The following is a 27,250-nucleotide window of genomic DNA, read 5'->3' as shown; positions in this document are numbered from 1 at the left end:
AAACATATGTCCGCATAATAACTTGTATAACAAAAAAGTACTATTTATAATAGCCCAAATATTGGGAAAAAGTCCATCAACTGATAGATATATCAAATGTGTTATGTGCATATAATAAAGATTATTCATCCATAAAAAGGAAGGAAATACTGAAACATGATCTTTGCCAACTTTATGCTAGTGAAAGAAAGACACAAAAGACTTCATATTTTATGATTACAGTTATATGAATGTCCAGAAGAGGCAAATCCGTAGAGACATAATGTAGGTTTGTGATTACCAGGGGCTAAGAAGAGGAAGGAACAGGAAGTTACTGCTGGTGGGTACCAGTTTTCTTTTAGTGATGATGAAAATGATCCTGAATTAGGTAGTCATGATGGTTGCATTGCCCTGTGATTAAGAGTGACTAAAGAGCACTGAATTTTAAGCTTTTTTTGGTGTGTGTTTTTTAATTAATAAATCTCATTTTTTAGAGCAATTTTAGGTTCACAGCAAAATTGAGTGGAAAGTTACAGAGAGTTCCTATGTATCCCCTGTCCCAACATATGCACCCTTGTCCCTGCTATTGACATCTCCCACCAGAATGGTAAATTTGTCACAATTGATGACTGTACTTCTCCAATATTTTGTTGGCTATTCTGGGTCTTTTGCCTCTCCATAATTTAGAATCGGTTCATCAATATGCACAATGTAACTTGCTGAGATCATGACTGGATTGTATTGAATCTGTAGATAAATTTGGGATCTTGATAATATCGTGTCTTCCTCTCAATGAACATGGTATTTCTCTCTATTTATTTAGTTCTTCCTCGACTTCTTTTTTTTATTGTATTAACTAGGACTGCCAGCCTGATGTTTGTTGTTTTTTTTATTTTCTCACATTTGATTGTTACCTGCAAAATTTTATCTCTTCTTTTCAAATCTATATACCCCTTATTTCCTTTTCTTACATTATTGCATTAGCTAGGACTTCCAGTATGATGTTGAAAAGCAGTGGTGAGAGGGGACTTCCTTGCCTTACTTCTGATATCTTTAGGAAAGTTTCTAGTTTCTCACTATTAAGTATGAAGTTAGCTATTTTTGTTCTCCCAAATTGAGAAAGATCCCCTCTATTACTAAAGTTTTTATCCTGAATATGTGTTGAATTGTCAAGTGCTTTTTCTGCACCTATTGATATAATCATGTGTTTTTTTTTTCTCAGCCTATTGATGTAACGGATTATGTTAATTGATTTTTGAATATTGAACAAGGTTTGTATACCTGGCATACCACATGGTCATGGTTATATTTCTTTTGATATAACCTTGGATTATATTTGGTAATATTTTGTTGAGAATTTTTACATCTATGTCCATGAGATATATTGGTCTGTAGTTTTATTTCCTTTTAATGTCTTTTTTTCTGGTTTTCTTATTAATTTTGTCATCATAGAAAGAGTTTAGAAATGTTCACTTTGCTTCTATCTTCTGAAAGAGATTGCAGAGAATTAGTATAATTTCCTCCTTAAATATTTCATAGAATTGACAAGTATGCCTATCTAGGTCTGCTGCTTTCTGACTTGGAAGTGTATTAGTTATTCAATTTGTTTAGATATAAGCCTATTAGACTGTCTACCTCTTCTGTGAATTTTTGCAGATTGTGTCTTTCAGGAATTTGTTTCATATTAGTTGTCAAATCTGTGGTCATAGAGTTGTTCAGAGTATTCATTTATTATCCTTTTAATGTCCATGGCATCTGAAGTGATAGCCCCTCTTTAATTTCTGATATTGGTAAACTGTGTCCTCCCTCTTTTTCTTAATTAGACCTTCTTGAGGTTTATCACTTTCATATATATTTCCAAAGTTTTGCTGATTTTCTCTATTTCCCATTTTCAAGTTCATTGATTTCTGCTCTTCCGCTTAGTTTGGATTTAATTTGTCCTATTTTCCTATTTCTTAAGGTGGAAACCTACATTATACTTTTAGATTCTTCTCTTTTTCTAAAATATTCATTCAATGCTATAAATTTCCCCTAAGCACTGCTTTTGCTGAATGTGATAATTTTTATAAGTTGTGTTTTCATTTAAATATTTAAAAATTTCTCTTGAGGTTTCTTCATTGGCTCATATGTTACTTAGATGTGTTTTGTTTAATTTCTAAGTATGTTGTGATTTTTCAGCTATCTTTCTCTTGTTGGTATCTAGTTTCATTCCTTTGTGGTCTAAAGGAGATATTGTATGATTGTTATTCTTTTACATTTATTACAGTGTGCTTAATGACCCATAATGTGGTCTACCTTGGTGAATGTTCCACGTGAGCTTAAGAAGAATGTGTACTCCGCTGTTACATGAAGTAGTCTATAGATGTCTATTATACCCCATTGATTGATGGTGTTTTGGGTTCAACTGTGTCCTTACAAATTTTCTGCCTGCTGGATCTGTTCTTTTCTGATGAAGAGGTGTGAAGCCTCCAAATATTATAGTATATTAATCTATTTCTCCTTGCTGTTCTATCAGTTTTTGCCTCATGTATTTTGATGCCCTGTTGTTAGACACATAAATGTTAAGGGATGTTATGTCTTCTTGGAGAAATAACCCTTTGTCATTATGTAATGCACCTCTTCATGCTCATACATTTTCTGTGGTCTGAAGTCTGCTCTGTCTTCTAATAAGCCCATGAAAGGTAGTCTTCATTTCTGTTACAGTATTTTTTATTTCTAGTATTTGTTTTTGGCTCTTTCTTGGAATTTCCATGTGTCTGTTTATACTGGCCATCATGTCTTTCATGCTGTCTACTTTTTCCATTAGAGGCCTTAGCACATAAATGATAGTTGTTTTAAATTCCTGGTCTAATAATTGCAACACACATGCCATATCTGAGTCTTGTTCTGATGTCTGCCCTGTCTCTTCAAGTTGTGTTTCTTTGCCTTTTAGCATGTCTTATAATTTTTTTTTTTTGATAGTGTCAATGATGTAGGGGGGAAACACATTGCTGTAAGTAGGCCTTTAGGAATGTGGTGGTAAGGCGTAATCATGAAGCCTCTAGGGGATTGTTAAGTACAAATTATGTCAAATAACTCTAATTTCCATTATTGTTGATGTTAAGATAGTAATTAATTGGATTTTATATATATATATATACACACACACACACACACACATATATATACATATATACACACACACACACACACACACACATATATATATATATATATATATAGTCTGTCTTTATTTCAGGAATGTTTTTTATTTGAGAGATCCTTATAATAACTTTTTGGATAAAATTTAGACATGGGTACAGTTGTTTTGTTTTGTCTTGTCTTTTTGTTATCAGAGCTACCTTACCTATTTTCTTCTATCAGTTCCATGTGCCAGTAATCACATTCAAAATTATTTTGAAGTCATATGTAGTACTTAGATCTACTTTTTTTCTTGCTTTCTTCCAGTCTCTCTTGCTCTAGCAATTTAATGTAAGTTACTATGAAGCTATCTAGAACAATAGGTGGGAAGCCCACACACCTAATCTAAACTCTGTCCTGACTCATCATTTTCAACTAACAGGTTTGGGCCTTTGTCTCAAGGCCTTATTAAATTTCATGTTTTACTATTTGGGATTATACAAGCAGACAACTTTTCTGAAGGTTAAGGGCTCTAAATTTCTGAATTCTCCATTCTCTTTTATTTTGCCTTGAAAACCAGCTACTTTGCTGAGCTCTTCTTTTCTATAGGGTAACTTGCCAAACAGTCCAGTACAACCAACACACAGAATTAATACTGTTTTTCAATTTCTTCCTGTATAGCCACTAGCTATACATGTTGTTTGCCTTTCAAGTTATTACAGGGAAATGTTTTGCTATTACAGAAACTGGACTGATATTTGGACTGAAAATGGCCATCAGTTTTCTCATCTGATCACTAAGATGAGACCATATTTAAGGTGCTTGTTAGGTACCAATTTCTGTATTTACCAGCATAATTAATCTTAACTTCTACCACATGTAAACCCTGTAATCTCAGTAGTTCAGCACAGTAAAGACTTATCTATTTCTCATCTAAGAACCAATGTGTGTCAGTAGAACCTTGCAGATATGCTAAGGGAACAAATGGCCTCCAAGATCTACTTGGCAGAGGAAGAAAATGATGCTCTTAATTACTTTCACTCTGAGGTGATGTTTCACTTTTGCTCACAGTCAAATGGATAGAAATGATCACATAATTACTACCTTCCTGTATGGGAAGCTGGGCATTGCAGGGGAGTATATGGAATATATGGCATTGTTGCTTAGAATTGGAAAATAAATCCAAATATAATTGACTCCAAGGCTATTTTTTTCCATCAAGTTATACTTACTTTTATTGAATTTAACATTCTCCCCCTCTGTTCTTAGTAAGGATATTAAAAATATTATAAAAGAAATCTGAACTATTATACTGATATAAAAGTACATTTTTGTTTGTTTGCTTTTAATTTTAAATCTGGAAAGAAAGACTTCTAGTTTTATATGCATGAGTATGCTCTAATTGCTCATCTGAAGTAATTTAGTTCATACTATTTTATATCCTGGACTAAAATTCAGTCATTCTAGCAAACAATTTAGGAGAAAAGAAAAAAAAAAAGCACTGTTAAAATTGCCTAAAGCACAAGTGGATTGAAATCAGCAAGATATGATAAATTGGATGAATTTGAAAGAAAAATGTTGGAGGCAGAAAATGTAATGTGTTTCAAAGGAAACCATAAAATCCGCTTTAGAGTCTTCATTTCAGACTCATAAGTGGATTTAGAGCAAGACAAAGTACGTAATGAGATAAAATAACTAAAGATTGTATAAATCTGATCACAGGCACTTTGATATAATGACCCTCAAATAATTAAACCTTTGACCCTATATTCTGAATAGGAAATGGCATTTTTGTTCTCAGAAATATCTTTTATATAACAGCTGGCACTTCTTATAAAAGATCTGGATTTACTTCTTCATAACTGTATCTGAAATATAAATGCTGTTCTGAAATAACTGTAGAGGACTGGCCCATCTTCCAGCTACACTTCCTACAAAGAGTTAAAAAAACACTAACATGATACACACTTTTAGAATTACAATGTCTGTCCGGTATGCCATATCCTTTCTGTATCAATCAAGAAATTTACATGCTTAATTTCTAAAACTGAAAAAAATCTCTTAAAATATAAGATAGAATAGGCATTCATAAAGCATCATGTATCTCTAAAATATCTGACCTACAGCAATATATCATTTTCATAAAGAAAAAAATTGGTTAGGCATTATAAAATAAAAACTGGAAGGGATAATAGGTTTAACTTAAGTTAAAGATAAAGCAACTATTTATAATAAGCTAATAATTAATAAGACAGAAATTTTGGATAATATTAACAACCAAAGCACTCAGCAGTTGAGCTGCCATGTATAATTTGACTGATTTATTTGACAATATAAATGCAACAATGTAATACCTATCCTTACTCACAAGTTACAGATAAGGCTTTGATCTTCATAATCTTAGAGAAGTTCCACTGAAACATGTAATATCATCCTTACCACTTAATATATTAGCTCTATGAAGGTAGGGTTTTATATGCCTTATTTATTGTTGGATTTTGAATGCCTAGAGCTGATAAAAATAAAATGTAGTAATAACCTGAAATGTAGTTAAAAAAGAAGTATAACAACATACTCTCTAAATTTCAAAACCTGTTGTAAGGGTGAGAGTAAAGAGGTAAAAGCATCTGGACAGTGATCCATTCATTGTTTATAAAGTGGATGCCTCTAGGAAAGGAAAGAAGGCAGGCAATCTAATATAATCCCCATGTCAACAGAAACTCCAGAAAAAATGGACAAATGATAATTTCTAGGAGGAAAAGACCTTATCTATTGAATGCCTTTAGCACGATGGTGCCTGGCTAAATCATTGCTTATATTAAATAAACCAAAATCTATGAGGTTACACTCTCCAGAGAATGTCATATAAACTATACAACTCTCTGAAATAAAAAACAGAAATATTTCATAATGTAAACACTTGCCTCTCAGTGTGAGGTAAACCCATAAACCTCACTAAACATTTCATCTATTTTGCTGAGCCATAGGTGCTTGTTTTTCAGGGGAAGAAAGAACCTGCAAAGCCACCCTTGATATTCCAGATCTCTCTCTGCTTTATTTAAGCCTCTTGATTATTTGTATCCTTGAAATTATTAGTAAAGTTTGATACTGGGATAAGATCTCTGATTTGTGTGAGTCTAATTTGAGAATTCATTCATGTTAAATTGGCTTGTGGATGAAAGTAAGTGAGGATAGCACATAACTTGCATAATCATAAAATCACTCAAATTGAGACATGTTTAAGACTGAGAGACACTATTATTAATAATTACACCAGGATAACAGGCACTAACTGAGACTTTCAAGGACAATACTGAGACATATAGTCATGGTATAAATAGCCCTGGGTCCTTCATTCATTAGTGTATTTGTTTTCTGAAAAATATTTTAAAATTTTGCCACTTTGAAATGTCCTGCTGAGAAAGTAAATGGGGAAATATGGCACCATGTAGGAGTTGCAATGCTCAGTACTATATGAATTATGAATTATTCTGGCTGACCTTATAGTAACAATTTAAAGATCAGAAAAACCATATCATGACATAATTTAATGCTATTTTTAATTAAACATTTAAAAATTATATAGGATGGCTATGGAAAGCTTGCTTATCCACATTATATTTATATGCATGAATATTAATATTAGAGAATGATATCTTAAAGTTGGGATTATGGTAACAGGTGATATGAACAGCACTCAGACTGATTTATATTCTTTCAGAATCACTGCACATTACATACGCCTCAAAGGAATTTTACGCAGTGCCTAAGGCTTAGGAATTGCTCAAGGTTTGAAGATATTAAAATAAACAAGATGCGTAATTGATGATACCAGAACAATTACCGACCAGGGCAGACTTTTTCTGGAGATTCTGGAGGCATCATAAAAACTTAGTTGTAAACTAAATTATGTGATTCTTGTTTTTGTAAACTAATTTAAGGACCATGAATAGGGCTTAGTGGACTCATGTACCCCTTGAAATTATAAATAAAATGAATGTGGGTTCATATCTGCATTTGGGGGAACAAAGAGACATTAATTATTTTATCACATTCTTAAATTTCCTCTAATTTGGATTTGTGACCAAAGGAAAAAAAGAATTAAGAATCAGAGAAATTGTATCTAGGGATAGGTCCTTTTAGTGATGACCCATATTACGAGGCAGTAATTGCTCACATTCATGCTCTGGTTAATGAAGGCACTTCTAGCCTAGTAGGAGCTCGATGCCTATTAGCAGACTGTACCACTTTGAAAAATATTAACGTGTAGACATTCATTCAAATTCTCTTTACCTTAAAAGGAGAGAAGAGTAATTGCCTATCTGCTTTTTACCAAACTTTCTTTCCCCTACTTAACAACCTATATTTTGTAAACTTTCTGATATCCAGGATTAACTTTAGAAATAATGTTTTGATTATTCAAATACTAATTACAATATTCCTTTGTATATCATATATCGATGATCAATTTTAAAATTATAAATATAATAAGATATTCATAATACTAAAAATGTCTTTGGACCATAATTTAAAAATTCTGTTATTCAGAAGGTTAATTTCTTTCTTTCAGTGTCTTGAGATTATTATGAACACGAAGGCCATATATTGTAAAACTCCCGCCAAAAATAAAATTTGCTAATGTCTTCACTTCATTACTTTCATTCACTTTTAACCTTTGCCAGCATGGTTCCTGTCTCTGCCACTTTGTTGAACTTGGTCTTTGTCAAATTCTGACTTCCCATGTTCAAATTCAATAAACACTCTCTATTCTTTTATTTGAAGACTTTTCAGCTAGTATATAATACAGTTGAATAGTCTATTCTTTTTATTTTAAATTAATTTTATCAAATTAGTATATGTATACATATTAAGTATACATATTCAGATACCAAAGAGAAACAAATTTAAAAGCTTCTAATGGGTGGGGTGGAATCCAGGTGGCTCACTAGGTTAAGCATCCAACTCTTGGTTTCGGCTCAGGTCATGATCTCAGGGCCATGAGATCTAGTCTCACATCGGCTCTGTGCTCAGTCAATACATAAATCTTAAAAAAATTAATAAAAAATAAAAATGAAAGCTTTTAAAGGAAAAAGAATTAAATGACATCAAACTTCTCAACAGCAATAATGAATGCAAGAAAACAATAAAATAATATTTTTTGAATATTGAAAGAAAATAATTTTGAACATAGACTGAAATTTTGCCAACTAATTGTTCAAATGTGATGGTAAATATAGTCCTTGGGATAAAAGGTTAAAAAAGGTATTCTACTATCGCTTCACATTAACCCTTCTGAAGGAAAGTGAGGTGAAATGAGATGAGAAATGAATCTAGGAGATGTTGCAAATGATATAGAAAGTAAGGTTGACTGCATAACTTGGTAAGATTTGCTTTTTCTTAAAAAAAAAAACCTAAAAGTTAAAACCAAATAAACAGAAGGAGTATATACATGATGACATCATTATAACCTAGATGACAGTAGGAGTGGATCCTGGACAAGAAAAATGATATTAGACAATTGACAAAACATAAATATGGTCCATAGATAAGTTAATAGTATTGTATCAATGTTAACTTCCTAGTTTTAATAATTGTACAATGATATTTAAGATGAAACCATTTATGGAACAGGTAAGGGTATTTAGGAATAGTGTGTAACTTCTGTACCTTTTTTTAATGATTTGAAATTATTTCAAAATGAAAAATCAAAGGGGAGGAAATATAGATACCAATTTTGAAAAAACAAGAAAAAAGAAAACAAAGGGCAGAACAAACTGGAAAAAAAAAAGAAAGAAACAGGCCCAACTCTCTTAATAAATGTAATAAATATAAATGGACTAAATAAACTGGCCCAACTATTTTTCTATTTTCATGATGAATGTATAAAGCAAAAAGTCAAAAGTAAAAGGATGGAAAAACATATTAGAAAAAGTTTAAAATATAGCTGGTGCAGCTATACTAATGTCAGACAAAATTGAGCATGAGAAGAGGCATTATTAGAGATAAAGCAAGTAAATACATAATGATAAAAGGTTCAACTCACCAAGAATATATACTAATTATAATCATATAGGTAGTTAATAAAATTACCTCAAAATGCAGAAAACAAAATTTGATAGAATTCAGGAGAAGCCAATGAATCCACAATTATAGCAGAATATATTAATAGCTTTCCCTTAATTCTTAGTTAAGTAGACAAAGGGAAAATCAACAAAAATAGAATATTGTACTCTGTTCAAAAATGGAATATTTGAATAACAATGAAAAGTTTGATCTAATGGACTTATGCATTATCATATGTAGGTTTTAACAAACCCCAAAGAATAGGTAGAAGCCAGGATGGAAAATAATTCTCCTTATGACAATCATTAAAGTTAAAAGAGGTTGCTTCTTATTTGCTACAACATGGACAGCACTGGAGGAGATAATGCTAAGTGAAATAAGTCAAGCAGAGAAAGACAACTATCATATGATTTCTCTCATCTATGGAACATAAGAACTAGGATGATCGGTAGGGGAAGAAAGGGATAAAGAAAGGGGGGGTAATCAGAAGGGGGAATGAAACATGAGAGACTATGGACTATGAGAAACAAACTGAGGACTTCAGAGGGGAGGAGGGTGGGGGAATGGGATAGACCGGTGATGGGTAGTAAGGAGGGCACGTATTGCATGGTGCACTGGGTGTTATACACAACTAATGAATCATCGAGCCTTACATCGGAAACCGGGGATGTACTGTATGGTGACTAACATAATATAATAAAAAATCATTAATTAAAAAAAAAAAAAAAAAAGAGGTTGCTTCTTATGGGACTGTCACAGCACTCTTACCCACTCAGTACTCCCAGCATTGCTCATCTTTCAATTTAGAGGAAATGAGTCCAGAAGGTGTATGCATCTCAAACACAGTGTTATTACTTAATAGTAACTAAATGGTAGAAGGAGGAGACTGCCAAACTTCATAATCTTCCAAAATAAGGTATGCTGAGCCTATTTTTTAGTATGATCAGAGAAAGAAATTATACTAATTATTCTAAAAGGAAAAACTGTATTGAAGGAAGGAGAGCTATTTCTCATCCTTTATGAGGAAATAGGATGGAACAGGAAAAGGTATTTCCCATGCTTTATGAATTTGAATATATGCTATTATGTAAAACTTGATCAAATGGATTAGGATAAGTCTAAATAGAAAAATCCAATGATTGAAAAGAAACAGAAAATGTTACTCAATAAAAAATTGAAATAATTTTTTTATCCCGAATCGATAAAAATTCATGCCCCCCCTCCCTGGTGAAATCTTTCTAAGAACATCAATACAATTTCTGGCTGCTTTTTAAATTAACCATTTTATTAAAGCAAGTACAAGGTAATTGGTTATGATTTAAATGAAAGAAATATAGGAAAATGTTATTTTTACTCTATTTCTTTAATTATAATGATTTTAGATAAATAAGATACTCTTCAATTTCTATAGCTTTTTTACACATCAGAAATATTAAAAATAAGTGGAAAATAATAGAATTTTTTGTAAAATGGGTGGTTCCATAATATTTGGAATGACACAGGAATGAGAGATTTTATTAAATTTATAGGTTCAGATAGCTTAATCTAATACAACCATATTCCCATGCACATAATTTAATTATTACATAGTGAAACATTTACAGTTCTCAGGAGGCATCGTTGTGAAACAGAACGGACACTAGACTTTGATTGAGGAAACTTAACCTAGAAATAGTTCCAGCTCTGTCACTTTTGGATTATGTGACCTCAGATAAGTTATTGTGGCTCTTTAAACTCACTTTCCTCATTGTAAAACATTAATAATAAATTAAATTGTTACAATGTGACATCATCTAGCACTGGGATGGCCAAGACATTTTAATTTTTACAATACATTGGTTGTGGTTGCACAAAATATTCACTTGAGAGGGAAATCAATCAGGACTCAGTATGATTTATGAATGATGGTTTCTAAGTGTTCAGTCATCCTTTGCCTGGAACAGGATAGGTGTCCCAAAACTCCCTATTTCCTCCTTCTCTTGTTCCAACTTTTCCCTCCTTCTATATATTTAATATAAAATATGGCTCAATTTAAAGTCAGCTCAATTTAAAGTATCAATATAGACTTCAGATTAAACAGAAAGTTTTAAAAAACGTAAACACATTTTTTTTGCTCCCTCTTTGCACCCCAGTGCCATGATCAAAAAGGAAAATTTAAAAAAAAAATTCAAAGATAATGAGAAAGAAAGCATCAGTGACACCAAAAATCATCTGGAAGCTAGAAGCACATGGATGAAGGGTAACTGACAACCAGCCACTATGAAGTTGAATATTAAGGTTTGATGTAGACAAGCAAAGAAGAAAGCCGATTCACAATGCAGAACACTAAAAAAGGTGGGGAATTTGAAACATAGTTTAAAAAATTCTTTGAAAAACATAATTAGATCAACAGATCCTTTGGCAACCACACATAACCAGGTGACTCTTTTATCCATTTGCTCTTAAAGGAGACTAAAGATTCACCCTCTGGAGAAGTTAAAACAGAAAAATTATGGACTCAAGGGCACTAGGTACAGCTAAGGATGCAGAGGCGGGATGGCTTTAAATTGGAAGATGAAATGAAAAGCCTCATACCACGTTGAGAACAACAGCAGTTGCTCACATATCACAGGCAAAGTATTGGAAGAGTCTTCTGAAGAAACCCCATATTACAGGTCTCTGAATAAAGAGACTGGACCCCACTAAATAATTCTAAATTAATGCTTACACGTCAATAAAACCCAAACACATTTATGAACAGAGTTTCCAAGTAGCATTTCAGAACCTTAATCTTAAATATGAGCAAACAAACAAGGATTAGCAGCATTTTTCACAAAAGCTGTTAAGAAGAAAGTAACTTAGGGGAATAGGAGAAGATACCATGGAGAAGAACCAACCACACACACACACAAATTATATGATATTAATATCCTCCAAGATGTAGAGAAGATATTGCATCTATGAATCCAAAATATCAGTATTCTTAGAAATTTGATTACATAGTTTAAAAAAAAAGTAGAGGATAAAATTAAGTAAACACCCCAGAAAAGAGAACAAATATAAAAAGAGATGGGGAAATAAGGGTTAAGTAGTAAGAAAGACAATCAGTCCAAGGGGTCCACCTGAATAATAGGAGTCATAGAAAGAGACTACGCAATGGAGAAAATGATGAAATAAATACAAGAATAATGTATCAGCAAGATGGCAGACTAGGCTCGCATCCTTATTCTCCCTTGGAAACATCAAATAAATAACTACAGACTGACTAACATAACTTTAAAGGAGCTCTAGAAATGAATAAAAGATTTACAGCAACTAGGTAAACACCGAAATAAGAAAAAGTCACAATCAAAACAGTAAGAAATTTTGTGGCATTTCTAGTTGCTCTTCCCTACCTTCTCACCAGTGTGGTGTAGCACAGTCAGGAAGAAGCAGCCCATTTTTAGTTTCTCTCCCTTAGGATGGAAAGCACAGAATAAAACCTGTTTGGAATGTTCAAGTTTGTTTCTGGGCTCCTAAAGGACTGGTTTGTCTCTCACCTGACTCAAATCCTCAGGAGAGGAATGGCAATATAGTTTAGATATCAGGTTGAAAACCACTGAAGGCAGTAATGATACATAAAACTGCAGGGGAATTGCAGATCCACAGACTCCTGGGAGAAAACTGAGGACAGAGAAATAGAAAAGAAAATCTAAGTCCCCAAAATGAAACCGGGCAGAGTCTCTGAGAAATTAAGGCATTTAAAGGAACCTGGGGAAAACTGAAAGAAAAGAAAACCATACACACACTGACCCAGAGGGGATGTTTGTCCAGAAAAGACCTAAGGAGATGTTAAGCTGTTACCCTAAGCTGTCTCAAGGCTTAGGGGTTGGCTAAATAGTGAAAGTCTTCCATGCAAGTCAGCAAAGATTCAAAGAAGTAGCTATTTTACAAATGTCCAATTTTCAACAATCACAAAGCAGAGAAAACAAATAGGGAAACAAGGTCCATTTGAAGAAACTAAATCCCCCAAAACTGTCCCTGAACATACATATCAAACTAACTAGATAAAAACTTTATTTATTTTTAAATTTTTATTTTAATTCCAGTATAGTTAACATATCATGTTATATTAGTTTCAGGTGTACACTATAGTGATTCAACAGTTTTATACATTATTTGGTGTTCATCAAGATAAGTACTTTTTTTTAAAAAGGTTTATTTATTTGTTTGAGAGAGAGAGAGAGAGAACAGGGTGGGGAGGGGCAGAAGGAGAGGAGAGTGTGTCTTAAGCGGACTCCACACTGAGCACTGAGCCAAATGCAGGGCTCTATCTCACTACCCTGAGATCAAGACCTGAGCTGAAACCAAGAGTTGAACGCTTTAACCACTGTGCCACCCAGACGCCCCAAGATAAGTACTCTTAATCCCCTTCATCTATTCCATTCATCCTCCCGCCCACCTCTCCTCTGGTAACCATCTAGATAAGTGTCTGCTTTTTGGTTTGTCTCTTTCCTCTTTTTTTGTTGTTGTTCATGTGTTTTGTTTCTTAAATTCCACAAATGAGTGAAAGCATATGGTATTTGTCTTTGCTTATTTTGCTTAGCATTATTCTCTCTACCACCATCCACACTGTAGCAAATGGCAAGATTTCATTCTTTTTTATGGCTAAGTAATGTTCCACGGCATGTATATTTGTATATATACGTATCTTCTTTATCCATTTATCTTGGGCTACTTCCATAATTTGGTTATTGAAAATAATGCTGCAATAAACATAGGGGTGCATATACATTTCATATTAGTGCTTTCATATTCTTTGGGTAAATGCCCAATAGCAGAATTACTGGATAATATGATAGTTCTATTTTTAATTTTTTGAGGAACCTCCACACTGTTTTCTACAGTGGCTGCACCAGTTTGCATTCCTACCAACAGTGCATGAGGGTTCCTTTTTCTCCACATCCTCCCCAACCTTTTGCTGTTTCTTGTGTTGTTGATTTTAGCCATTCTGACAGGTGTGATGTGATACCTCATTGTGGTTTTGATTTGCAGTTCCCAGATGATTAGTGACGTTAACATCTTTTCGTGTTAGACAAAAACTTTACAACAACTGTTTTAAATACACTCAAAGAGACAAAGAAAAACATGGGCAAATAATGAAAAGAAATAAGGAAAACAATATATAACCAAAATAAGAATATCGATAAAGAGACAGAAATTATTTAAAAGAATTAAACAAATTTAGGATCAGAAAAATAAAATAACTGAATTGAAAAACTCACTTGCAGTTCAACAGTACAAGTAAAAAAAAGAAAAAAGTCAGCAAAATTGAAGATGATCTTTTGAAATAATAGAGTCTGGGGAACAAAAAGAAAAGAGAATGAAGAAAAGTGAACAGGGAATAAGGAACTTATGGCATACTAGCAAATGGATCAAAATATGCATTATGGGAGTCCCAGGAGAAGAAAGTAAGGAACAGATATGTTATTTGAAGAAATAATAGCTGAACCTCCCAAATTTGAGGAAACACATACATTTACAAATCAAAGCAGCTCTATAAATGCCAAGTAGGATAAGCAAAATGAGACCCACATTGAGAGATATTATAAAGAAACTGTCAAAAGACAAAGACAAAGAAAGAATCTTGAAGGCAACAAGAGAAAAGTGATTCATCACATACAAGGGGTTTTCAATAATTTGCAGATATATCAGCAGAAACTTTGCATGCCAGAAGGCAGTAGGAGGATATTTTTTTAAATGTTGAAATTAAAACAAAAAAACCTTTCAACTGAGAATTCTATATTTAGTAAACCTCTGTGATAATTAACTTTATATGGTAACTTGGTTAAACCATGGTACCCAGATATCTGGCCAAACATTATTCTAGATGTGTTCATAAAGTTATATTTTAGATGAGATCAGCATTCAAACCAGTAGACCTTGAGTAGAGACAAAAAGGGCATTATATAATAAAACGGCCAATTCACTAAGAAGATGGAGTAATTATAAACACACATCCACCAAAAATCAGAGGAACAAAATAAATAATATAAACATTTACAGACTGAAGACAAATAAACATTTCTACAATAATAGTAGTAGACTTCAATACCTCATTTTCAACATTGGATAGAACAACCAGAGACAAGATCAATAAGTAAGCAGAGGACGTGAACAACATTATAGACAAATTGTACCTAATAGACATATACAAAATACTACCAACAATAGCAGAATATACATTTTTTCTCAAGTACACATGGAACATTATGTAGGATATGCAATATTTTAGGCCATAAAACAAATCTTAATAAATTTAAAAATACTGAAACTATTCCAAGTATATTTTCTGATCACAATGGCATGAAAATAAAAATCAATAACATAAGGAAAACTGGAAAATTCACAAATATGTAGAAATTAAATGGCACACTCTTAAATAGCCAATGAGGCAAAAAGAGGAGTCACAATGGATATTATAAAATATCTTGAGACAAATGAAAATAAAATAGAATATGCTAAAATTTCTGGGATACAGCAAATTCAGTGTTAAGAGGCAAGTGTATGGTTATAAATGATTACATTATAAAAGAAGAACAGTATCAAATAAACAGCTTAACTTTAAATTTTATGGAACTGGAAAAAGAATAAACTAAATTAAGCTAGGAGAAGAAAGAAAATAATAAATATCAGAGAGGAGATAAACAAAGTAAGTTATAAAAACAACACAGAAAATCAATGAACACAAGGTTTAGTTCTTCAAAAATATAAACAAAATTGATAAAACTTCAGCTAGAAAGATAAGAAAAAAAGAGATAAGGCTCAAAAAACTAAAATCCGAAGTGAAAAAGGGGACATTATTATGATTTTACAAAAATAAAAAGGGTTATAAAAATACTGCGAATAAATGTATGAAAATAAATTGTATAACTTAGATGAAATAGACAAATTCCTAGAAATACACAACCTACTAACACTGAATCATGAAGAAACAGAAAGTCTGAATAAATCTATAACTCATAAGGAGATTGAATCAGTAATCAAAACCTTCCCAACACATAAAGTAAAAAACCAAATGACTTTACTGGGCAAGAAGTAAAAACAATCCTTCTCAAACTCCTCCAAAAAATTGAAAATGAGGGAATACCTCCTTACTCCTATGAGGCTACATTATCTTGATACTAAAGCCATACAAACAAACTATAAGAAAAGAAAACCAATATCCTTTATGAATACTGTGTAAAAATACTCAAGAAACTATTAACAAACTCAATTAAGCAGCATATTAAAAAGACTGTATACCAGGATTAAGGGGGATTTATTCCTGGAATGCAAGAAGTGATACAACATATAACAATCAATCAACGTAATATACATTAATAGAATGAAGGAAAAAACAACATGACCATCTCAATCAATTTAGAAAAAAAATATTTTGACAAAAATTCAAAACCCTTTGATGATAAAAACACGATAAAAAAGAATTGAAAGAAACTACCTCCATCTAATAAAAGTCATATAAGAAAAAAAACCCCACATAGCTAGCATCTTATTAAATGGTAAAACACTGAAAAATTTTTTCTAACATCATGAATAAGACAGATGCCCACTTTTGCACTTGTATTTAATATAGTACTAGAAGTCCTAACCAAACCTTTAGGCAAGAAAGAGAACTAAAAGACATGAAAATTGGAAAGAAAGAAGTAAAATTATTTCTGTTGATAGGAACATAATTTTACATGTAGAAAATACATCACACACACAAACACACACACACACACACACACACACACACACACACACACCTGTTAGAATTAATAGAAAAATTCAACAAAGTTATAGGACATAAAACCAACATACAAACATCATTTGTGTTTCTATACATAAACAATGAGGGATCCAAAAAAGGAAATTAAGAAAATAATTTAATTTATAATAGTATCAAGAAGAATAAAATACTTAGAATAAACTTAACTAAGGGTGTGAAAGACAGAAACCCACAATATGTTGCTGAAAGAAATTAACAGAAATAAATGGAAAAACAACCTATGGTTGGACTACAAGACTTAATATTGCTAAACTACTACTCAATTTTTAGTAATCTACAAGTTCAATGTACTCCTTATAAAAATCCCAATGGCATTTTAGCAGAAATAGAAAAATCCATCCTAAAATTCATATAAAATTTCAAGGGAACCCAAAGAGCCAAAATAATCCCAAAAAAGAAGAAAATTGTAGTTCTCACACCTCATGATTTTCAAACTTATTACAAAACTGTAGTAATCACGATAGTGTGGGTCTGATATAAAAACAGACATATAGATGAATGGAATAGAATAGAAGCCCAGAAGTAAATGCTTGCATATAGGATCAAATGATTCTCAAAATGAATATCAAGATGATTTAATAGGGAAAGGATAGATAGTCTTTTCAACAAATGGTGCTCAAGGACGCCTGGGTGGCTCAGTTGGGTAAGTGTCCGACTCTTGATTTTGTCTCAGATCATGACCACAGGGTTGTTGAGACTGAGCCCCACATCTGGCTCTGCACTGTGCGTGGATCCTGCTTAAGATTCTCTGCCTCCCTCTTCCCCTCCCACCTCCAGGCACATGCCCTCTTTCTCTCTCTCAAAAAACAAAAAACAAAAAAGTGATGCTCAAAAAACTGGATTCCATGTGCAAAAAGGTAAAGTTGGATTAGTACTTTACACAACAAACAAAAATTTAACCCCAAATAGATTAAAAACTTCTGTGCATCAAAGGGCACTATCAACAAAGTAAAAAGACAACCCATAGAATAGGAGAATATATTTGCAAATCATACATTTATAAGAGATTGAGATCTAGAATATATAAATAAATCCTGCAATTCAAGAGCAACAAAAAAGCAAACACTACAATAGGAAATGGACAATGAATGACTTAAATAAATATTTCTACAAAGAAGATATACATATGGCCAGTAAGCACATGAAAATATGCTCAGTGTCACTAATCATTAGGGAAATGCAAAACAAAAGCACAATGGGATATGACCTCACACCCATTAGAATGGCTACCATTAAAAAAAAGAAGAAAAGAAAATAACAAGTGTTAGGATGTGTAGAAATTAGAACCCTTGTGCACTGTTGCTGGGAATGTAAAATGGTACAGCTGCTGTAGCAAACAGTATGATGATTCTTCAAAACATTAAAAATAAAATTATCATATGATCCAGCAATTCCACTTCTGGCTATACACTCAAAATAACTGAAAGCAGGGTCTCAAAGAGATATCTGTACACCCATGTTCATAGCAGCATCATTCACAATAGCTAAAATATAGAAGCCACTCAAGTGTTGGTTTGGATAAACAAAACATACAGTTGACTCATGAAAAATACAGGGATTAGGGGCACTACACCCTTCCACAGCTGAAGGTCCATGTATAACTTTTGGCTCCCCAGAGACTTAACTACTAATGGCTTACCACTGGACCAAAAGTCTTACTGTTAACATAAATAGTCAATTAACACATATTTAGTATGTTATATGTATGATATACTGTATGCTTACAGTAAAGTAAGCTAGAAAAAAATGTTATTAAGAAAATCATAAGGAAGAGAAAACATATTTACAGTACTAGTATTTATAAAAAATAAATCTGCGTAAGTGAGCCTGCACAGTTCAAGGCTATGTTGTTCAAAGGTTGACTGCAATGGAATATGTATTATTAAATCTTAAAAAGGAAAAATAAATGTGACATGCTTCCACATAAATCAACTTTAAAGACATTATACTAAATAAAATAAGCCAGTCACAAAAGGACAAATACTGTATGATTCCACTTATATGAAATATCTAGAGTAATCAAATTCTAGGGAGAAATGGAATAGTGGTTTCAGAAGTTGGGGGTGGGGGAGGATTGGGAGTTAATGTGTAATGCGCACACAGTTTCAATTGAAGAACGAAGATGAAGAGGTTCCACAGATGGATGGTCATGATGGCTGCACAATATAAACATACTTAATGTACAGTTAAAAATGCTTAAAATGGTTAAGTTTTATGTTATATATATTACCATAAAAATACAAGAGAAATACCCAGAACTGATGTATATAAATTTTCAGATTGAATAACTACAATAAATTGAATAGAAAACAATACAGCTAAGCAAGCAAATATTTATGAGACAAATCACTGTGAAATTGCAGAATACCTGGTATAAAAGAAAATGCTAGAAGTTTCCAGTCAGAAGGGAAAAACAATAAACAGACATTCATATATATCAGACTGAGAACTAAATGGCAATGGACTTCTCCATAAGGAAACACTGGAAGTTAGATGATAAACCAATTCTGAAAAAATTCTGAAAGAAGCTCTAGGTAGGCAAATCATCAACCAAATATAAGCGTAGCATAATGGTATGTTTAGGCTTTCAAGGTTTTAAAAAATTTACCTCCTATATATAATTTCTCAGTCAACTAATAGAGAAGGTACTGTACTAAAATAAAAAAATAAACCAAGTCAGACCAAGATATAGAATTCTGGAACTTAGATTCCCTACATAGCATGGAGACAAATGACTTTTCAGAATCACAGTTGAAGAGATGTACACCAAGATGGATAATCTAAGAGTAGGTTTAGAGAGTAAACAGTCCTAATTAAATCAGTAAAATGAAAGGTTCGAGCAGAAATATCATGGAAAAAAAATATATGTGTGTGGGTGTGCTTGGGGAGAGTGGTGGTTTGAATGGTATGAGATTTTCAAACAAGGTTTCAAAAAAATAGTATAAAAAAAGCAAACATATCCTGATGTATTGTGTGGCTCAGTTGTGAACAATATGTACACAGCCATAACAATTAAAACAGTAAATATTAATTAACCCCCAAATAGTGGTGATAAAATTCTATGGGGAGAATAGAGGAGGGGATATATAAGTGTTATATATATAATTATATCTTAATTATAATTAAGATAATTAAATTTCCATCTTTCACAGTGGAAATTTGTAAATAATATCTAAAACTAAAAAAAAAAAGACATTTTAGCAGAATAGGCATGTTACTTGGAAATATAAAAGTAAACAGCAGAAGAAGTTAGTTAAAATTATTAAATAATATTGTCTTGGGGTATCAGGAAGATTAAGTGTAGAGGTATGGTGCATGGAACCACTATTTTTCCATCATTTCATTTTTGTTTATGAATCTAGGAGTTAAATAACTGGATATAAATAAAATTACTTTTAAATAACAATGTAGAGCTTTATGAAATGTATATACAGCACATGAAACTAACGGATAATTGATAAAATAACAAAAGCTACTGACAGATAAGGAACCGGTAGAGATAGACAAAGTATGAATCAGTTCATATATAAAGAAAATAAAAGGGGATAAAGACACCATCGTGAGTTTTTTTAAAAAGAAAGATTTGAATATTTAGGAATTAAAAGGTTAGAGAAAGAGAAATGAGGCGGTGTTCAATGGGCATAAAGTTTCAGTCATACAAGATAAAAAAGTTCTAGAGATTTGCTGTGCAACATTATGACTGTGATTAACAATACTGCATTATGCACCTAAAGGTCTGTTAAGAGGGTACGTGTCAGGGTAAGTGTTTTTATCACAATAATTTTAAAAGGTTTAAGAGAAAACCTTGAGAAAATTGATAATTAGGGGCACCTGGGTGGCTCAGTGTTAAGCATCTACTCGTCTCAGGGCGTGATCCCAGAGTCCTGGGATCCAGCCCCATATCAGGCTCCTCTGCTGGGAGCCTGCTTCTTCCTCTCCCACTCCCCCTGCCTGTGTTCCCTCTCTCGCTGGCTGTCTCTCTCTGTCAAATAAATAAATAAAAATCTTTAAAAAAAGAAAAAAAAAGAGAGAAAAAAAGAAAAAGAAAAAAGAAAATTGATAATTCTTTCAAATAATTTAATAAAAATGATTATATGATTTTTCTGTGAAAGAGGTAAAGAATGCCATTGATCATACATAAAATTTTATCAGAAAAAATTCTGCAGAAACAAAAAACAAGTATATATTTGATAACCAAAATCTTATTAACATAAGATAAAATTATTTTTATTGACAAAACAATTATGTTCAAAGCCTGAAGGAAATTTAATATCATTAGTTAACTGAAATTATTTATATTAATTAATCTGATACTTGACAGATTTCCTGAAAGAGGAACCATGCTGACAAAGCCATAAAGCAACAAAGCTATCAATTCAATATGGTTCCTGCTAACACCTATTTCTCTTAATTCCCACCTTATGCTCAAAATCCAGTCATTGATATCCATGACACAACTTATTGAATATGTACATTTATAAATTATTAAATGAGATATGGATATTTTAACTAGACATCTCAACATATATTTCACAGTATCTTATATTTATAGTTCAAAATTAACATGCCCAATTTCTAATGAATTTACTGTTCATCAAAATATGTTCATACATATAATTTAAAAATTCATATAACTAACCTTTTTGAATGAGATGTCTTGATTTTTTTGATTTTATACCAATTTCTTTTGTTTTTAATTCATACATAATAGAAGAAACATGTTTTCTCTGTTCTCCAGAATTTTTTAAATAAACAGGAGAATATATACTCTGTGGAAACAAAATAAAAGCAATGACAACCATGATAATGTCTGTTATATAGGTTTTAGAGTTCTCAAAGAACTCTCACATTTATTATACACTACCATGATTGATTTTTTTTTAAAAGACCAAGAAAAATCTGTGAGATAGGCAGAGTTAGGAAAAAGTTGTAAAGAGCTCCATTGTGTATTTTAATAAACTGTCCTTCTACTAAGAGTTAATTATATACTTTGGACCATACTTGAAGGGAGATTGAGGGGAAAAGGGACCTGTCAGGAGGGTGCCATGACCAAACCAAACCAAACCAAACCAAACCAAACCAAACAAAAATCACTGGGGAAGAAAAATAAGGAATAAACAAAGAGAAGCAAGATGGTGTTGCCCAGAAAGCCGAAGAAAGGTTTAGGTTAAGAAAGGGTAGACAAAACTATTTTACAGAATACTAGAAAAGATAGTAACATAGAAAGAAAGAGAAATGGGACCAGAATTATCACAAATCTTATAAGTACAAATGGATCTGGTAAGGAATAACAAGTAGAATATTGAAAAGGAACTTGGTGGAGAGTTGGGGGCACTATTAGATGTAAACTATATAATGTCTGTAAATTGGTTGGGAATGTTTTAATAAAAATTTTAATAATCAATAAATAATTTAATAATTAATTTAATAATGTTTTAATAATCTAATAAAAATAATAACAATAATGTGTTGTCTGTCTTTGTCTTCACAGTCTATCCAGCATGGTACAAAGGATCCATCAGGTCAACAGGAACCCAGGCTCTTTCAAAATTTATCATCTCTGTCTTACCCTCTATATGGTTTCTATCCTCAAGGTTTACTCATGAGTCAAGATAGGTACTAGAGCTCTACACACCATGTCAGTATTTCAGTCAACAAGATGGAGGAAAAGGGTAAAATGACAAAAGTGCACAGGCCATGTGTCTTAAGGTACTTTTCCAGAGGTCCTTCCAGTAACTTCTGTTTATATCTTATTGGCCACTCTTAGTGACAAAGGGGCAGCTTTTTTGGTAGGTACTTTGCTGCCTGGAGTAAAATCTGGGGTTTCTTACCAAGAAAGAAGAAAAGGGCAGATATTGGTAGGCTACCACATTATGTCACAGAGAAAAATTGAGAATTTTGGGAGGCGATACACATTTGTATTTTGAGAAACACTCCCAGGATATTATGCTTTTTCTTGATGAGTTCCACTGGCCTAAATTCTGAAGACTCACAAATATGTATCTTCAATAGTATTCCTTTCTGAGGTGTTTGCTTTTTATGTAGTACTCATTAATAACTACGAGCTGTGCTCTTTCACCGTGGAAAATCTCACAGACATCTCATATTCAATTGAATTTAAGTCCTATCTTTCCCCCAACCTATTATAACTTATTTCTGGTTTTGGTGAGTAGCACCATCTTCGTCCAAGAAGAGGAGAGTCACATAAACTCTCTAATATGTTATAGCAGATAGGATTTTGAGATAAAAAACTTATCATTGTATTTCCTCTACCTTGACCTGCCCATTTGTCCAAACCTCCTTTATTCTACAACTTAGGAAAGACACTTGGATATATGTCCTGGTGCCCTATATTTACAATTTTTCTGCCCAAATTCCTATAATGCACAAAACAGATGAATTTAACTAAATATCCTTGAGTTTCTTTTAAATTTTATATGTGATATTCTCACATATAATTTATTGAAAACAATTTGTCTTTATGCGATGACTCATTGTGAAAGAATTTTTTAGTGCTCATGATAGGTACTAGGTATTATGTAGTCCTGGAATGAATCTCAGTTATTTTTCTTTACCCAAAATCCTTCACTAGTCAATTTTTACATAATTTCTTTCCATTCTTTGCATGACAAAAATACTAGTTTTTGCTAGAAAGACAAATAAGCAGTTACTTCTGAGCTTATACATTCTCTTTATATTAATTTTTTTCTAAAGTTTGTCAAGATTAATTATAACAACACAATATTAACACATTATCAAAATATAACATTATTTTAAATAATATTCCTTCTATTTTCATTTGGGCTCAGTTCTTTCTATTAAACAAAGTATGACAAAACTAATGTAGACTACTGTTCTGCAATCAAATATTTAACAAACAATTCTAAATGCTTTTTCAACCCCAAATTCATCTATCAGTCCTCTTCAATTAGTCCTCTGCATCATCATTCTTGTGTTTTCTTACTTCTATATATTTTGCTCCATTTTTATAGCTACTGTCTCTCTCTACTAACAGTGCAATTCATCATACATTAAAAATCATCCCAAATTCTATTTCAACCATAGAAATGGACCCTTTAGAATGTAAGGATATGTTCAGCAATCTGTTTCTACTAATACAAATTCCTTTGCCTTCCCGTGAAAGAATAAAGGAAATTTTTAAAATAAGTGTGTATCTGCCGAATATGAGTATACAATCTCTATCACAAATAAAATTAATTTATAGAATCATGAAATTTAAAAATTAGATATTGAAGGGGAGCCTTGGTAGCTCAGTCAGTTAAGAGTCTGCTTTCAGCTCAGGTCATGGTCCCAGGGTCCTGGGATGGAGCCCTGCATCGGGCTTCCTGCTCAGCAGGGAGCCTGCTTCTCTCTCTCCCTCTGCCTCCAGCTCCCCATGTTTGTGCTCCCTCTCTCTCTCTGTCAAATAAATGAATAAAATCTTTTAAAAAATTAGATATTGAAAACTTACATTTGTAATATGTTATTCTATTTAAAAATTAAATGCACGGCTAGTTAGTTCCTTTCAGAAATATATTTTCTTCCATTCTACCACTTATCCTTTTTCACACATCCACATGCCATTCCTTGTCATCACTTGGCTTTTAAAAAAGAAGAATCTACTACAGAAAGAAGAATCCATGAGAAAGCTTGCATATATGACAGTGAGCATCTAAAGCCCTAAGTGAACTGAGACTTACACAAGCTACCAAGGTAAAGAAACTGGGCTTCTCTGTGTACACAGTACAAGAAGGAAAAGAAAAGAAAAGAATGTGCCCACATATTCAAAATCATGGAGAAGGAAAAGTTATCAGAAGACTGAGGATAATCTAATAAATATCTTGTTCTCAGTAACAGAAAGTATATTCTATTAACTGAAATACCTTAAGCCTTAACACTGTTCCTCAATAATTTTAGAAAATAGTTTTAAGGATGTTTGTTAGCATTTAGAAGAGGAAGCAATATAAGTTAACAAATGAATACACCAGATATAATTTCATTTTTAACAGGGTCAAAATTAATTCAGGTTCAAACATCCTCAATATGATAAACCTTAATTTCAGTAATATATTCAGATAAATGTTTTCAGAACTTTGGAAAGACAACATCATTAGATGGAGATTAGAGATGTTGAGTCATCACGTGAAAAAGAGTGAGGATTCATAAAATGATGCAGCCTGAAGTGAGATCTCTAATGTCATAAGCAGACTTGTTCTTAGCCCTATCATGATCAATATTTATACAAAAGATTTGAATAATACAAAGGAAATGTTTACGACATTTTTAGGTGAGGTGGCAAAAGAACAAAATCAGTTAACTCGAGACAGAAATTTTAAATATTTTCAATAGACTGGAGCAATCAATCAAATTAAACAGATGAAGTGTAATAAAAATAAATATTATAGTTGGGCAAAATGCATTTAATCACTACGATACATAATGTAATTTAAAATCATGAGTGATAAGAGGATACAATGTTGTATTTAAGAGTAAATTAAGAGTCCATTGTATGATGACCTTATGCTATATTAAGCATTTTATCTAGAATGAAGAAAATCACACAATCTTACCATATTAATTTCTGATCGGAACCATAGCTGAAGCACTATATCAGGTCAGGGCAACATATTTTCAGATGAGGATAGATAATCTGGAATGTGAAAAGAGAGCAGCCTATCTACCGAATTATTTTTAAAGTAAGCCCTATATAAATAAGCCATATTTACATCCAGGGTAGAAAAGAGGCAACAAAGAAAGATTCAGACTTCTTACCTCCCTCAATTACCATATCCCTCATCTTATAAAATGATAGCATTCTCTTGTTCAAACCACAAAAACTTAGAATTTGTTCTCTATTTTATCCTCTTTTCTGAAACCCTGTATCTAAGCCATCAGTAAATCTTGACAATTCTACTTCCTAAATGTATTTCAAATCTGTCTACTTCTCTTCATTTTATTACTTCTCTAGTCTAAGCTATAGTCACCCTTTCCAACCACAAATGACCTTCTGTTGGCTTCTGCTTTCACCCTTGTTCTTATAAGATTCAGTTACATTTATCAAAAGATAAATCTGATCGTGTTTATGTTTAGCTTTACATCTCCTGATAGCTGTCCAAGGTGCCCAGTCCTTATTATGAGCTGGAAAAGCCAGCAAAATATGGTCCTGGGCCACATAGCCAAATTCATTTCATGCTACCCTTGACTTTATTCATTATACTCCTACAACACTGGATTTCATTCAGTCCTTCAAACCCAAGTCAAAACAATCTACTTCATGCCTCAGGTCCTTGTGCAAGCTCTTTGCTTTATCTAGAACACACTCCTACACTTTTCATGGCTAGCTTCTCATCATTTGGGTCTTAACTTTTATCTCTTCAGAAAAACATTCTATGACAATCATATGAGAATTAGGACTTCTATTATTCTCTATCTCAGCAACCTATTTATTTTATTTAAAACATTTATCACAGATTTGTTTGGATTACAACTTGGTTTTTGCTTTTTGTTTTTTCCTACAATCTATCTAGTTCACCAGGGCAGGGACTTTGCTTGTCTTCCTTACTCAGTGCCAAGAATGGCCTCTGGCACTCAGCAAATATTCAATAATTATATGCTGATGTGTAATGAATAGTAGCAAAGACAAGTACTAAAAGGAATGAGTAGAGGTTTAGGAACTTTGGTCCAACATACTATAAAGTGAAACTCCCTTTTGGAATGAGTCCAACCAGACATAATTTAAAGATAAATTCCTGGGATGCCTGGGTGGCTCAGTCGGTTAAGTGTCTGCCTTCAGCTCAGATCATGATCCTAGGGTTCTGGGATCTAGTCCTGCATCAGGCTCCTTGCTCAGCGGGGAGCCTGCTTCTCTCTCTGTCTGCAGCTCCCCTTGCTTGTGTTCACTCTCTCTCACTCTCTCTCTGGCAAATAAATAAAATCTTAAAAAAAAAATAAAGATAAATTCCGAGCTTGCATTTTTTTAAACAACTCTATCCCAAGTAACACTTTCCAGCATTTTCTCTTTTAATCCTGAAATCTCCATACTGTCCAAAGCTTTTTACTTAGCAACTCTTTTACGACCCTTTCATCCCCTTCTTCATCATGTACATCAACTTAAACTCTTAATTTTCTGGAGTCTTTTCTACTTTACCATTCCTCAATATGTTACACATACGGAAAACATAAACATAACCTTCTGGTAAGAATAATTATACATCTATTTGGGCACATCTCTTTACCTGTTCTGTTGCTCTACATCACAATAAGCCAGAGAACCAAAATGGCAATGAAAGAGCTCTCCTT

The 27,250-nt window shown here is 32.6% G+C and overlaps 1 protein-coding gene across 2 annotated transcripts in view; it reads right to left on the bottom strand.

The window, feature by feature from the left end:
- The window catches only part of LRRIQ3 (leucine rich repeats and IQ motif containing 3), a 159,307-nt gene that overhangs the window by 42,233 nt on the left and 89,824 nt on the right, over positions 1-27,250 (bottom strand). For both annotated transcript variants that reach the window (XM_008690827.1, XM_040627128.1), the window contains exon 5: positions 21,591-21,720. In XM_008690827.1, coding sequence (XP_008689049.1) covers positions 21,591-21,720 — 130 coding nt within the window. The remainder of the gene's footprint in view (positions 1-21,590; positions 21,721-27,250) is intronic.

The sequence above is a fragment of the Ursus maritimus genome, unplaced genomic scaffold, assembly GCF_017311325.1.
Source record: "Ursus maritimus isolate PB19 unplaced genomic scaffold, ASM1731132v1 scaffold_12, whole genome shotgun sequence".
Taxonomy (NCBI): Eukaryota; Metazoa; Chordata; class Mammalia; order Carnivora; family Ursidae; genus Ursus; species Ursus maritimus.
The sequence above is the reverse complement of the archived record's forward strand: the minus strand, read 5'-3'. Positions and strand labels throughout refer to the sequence as shown.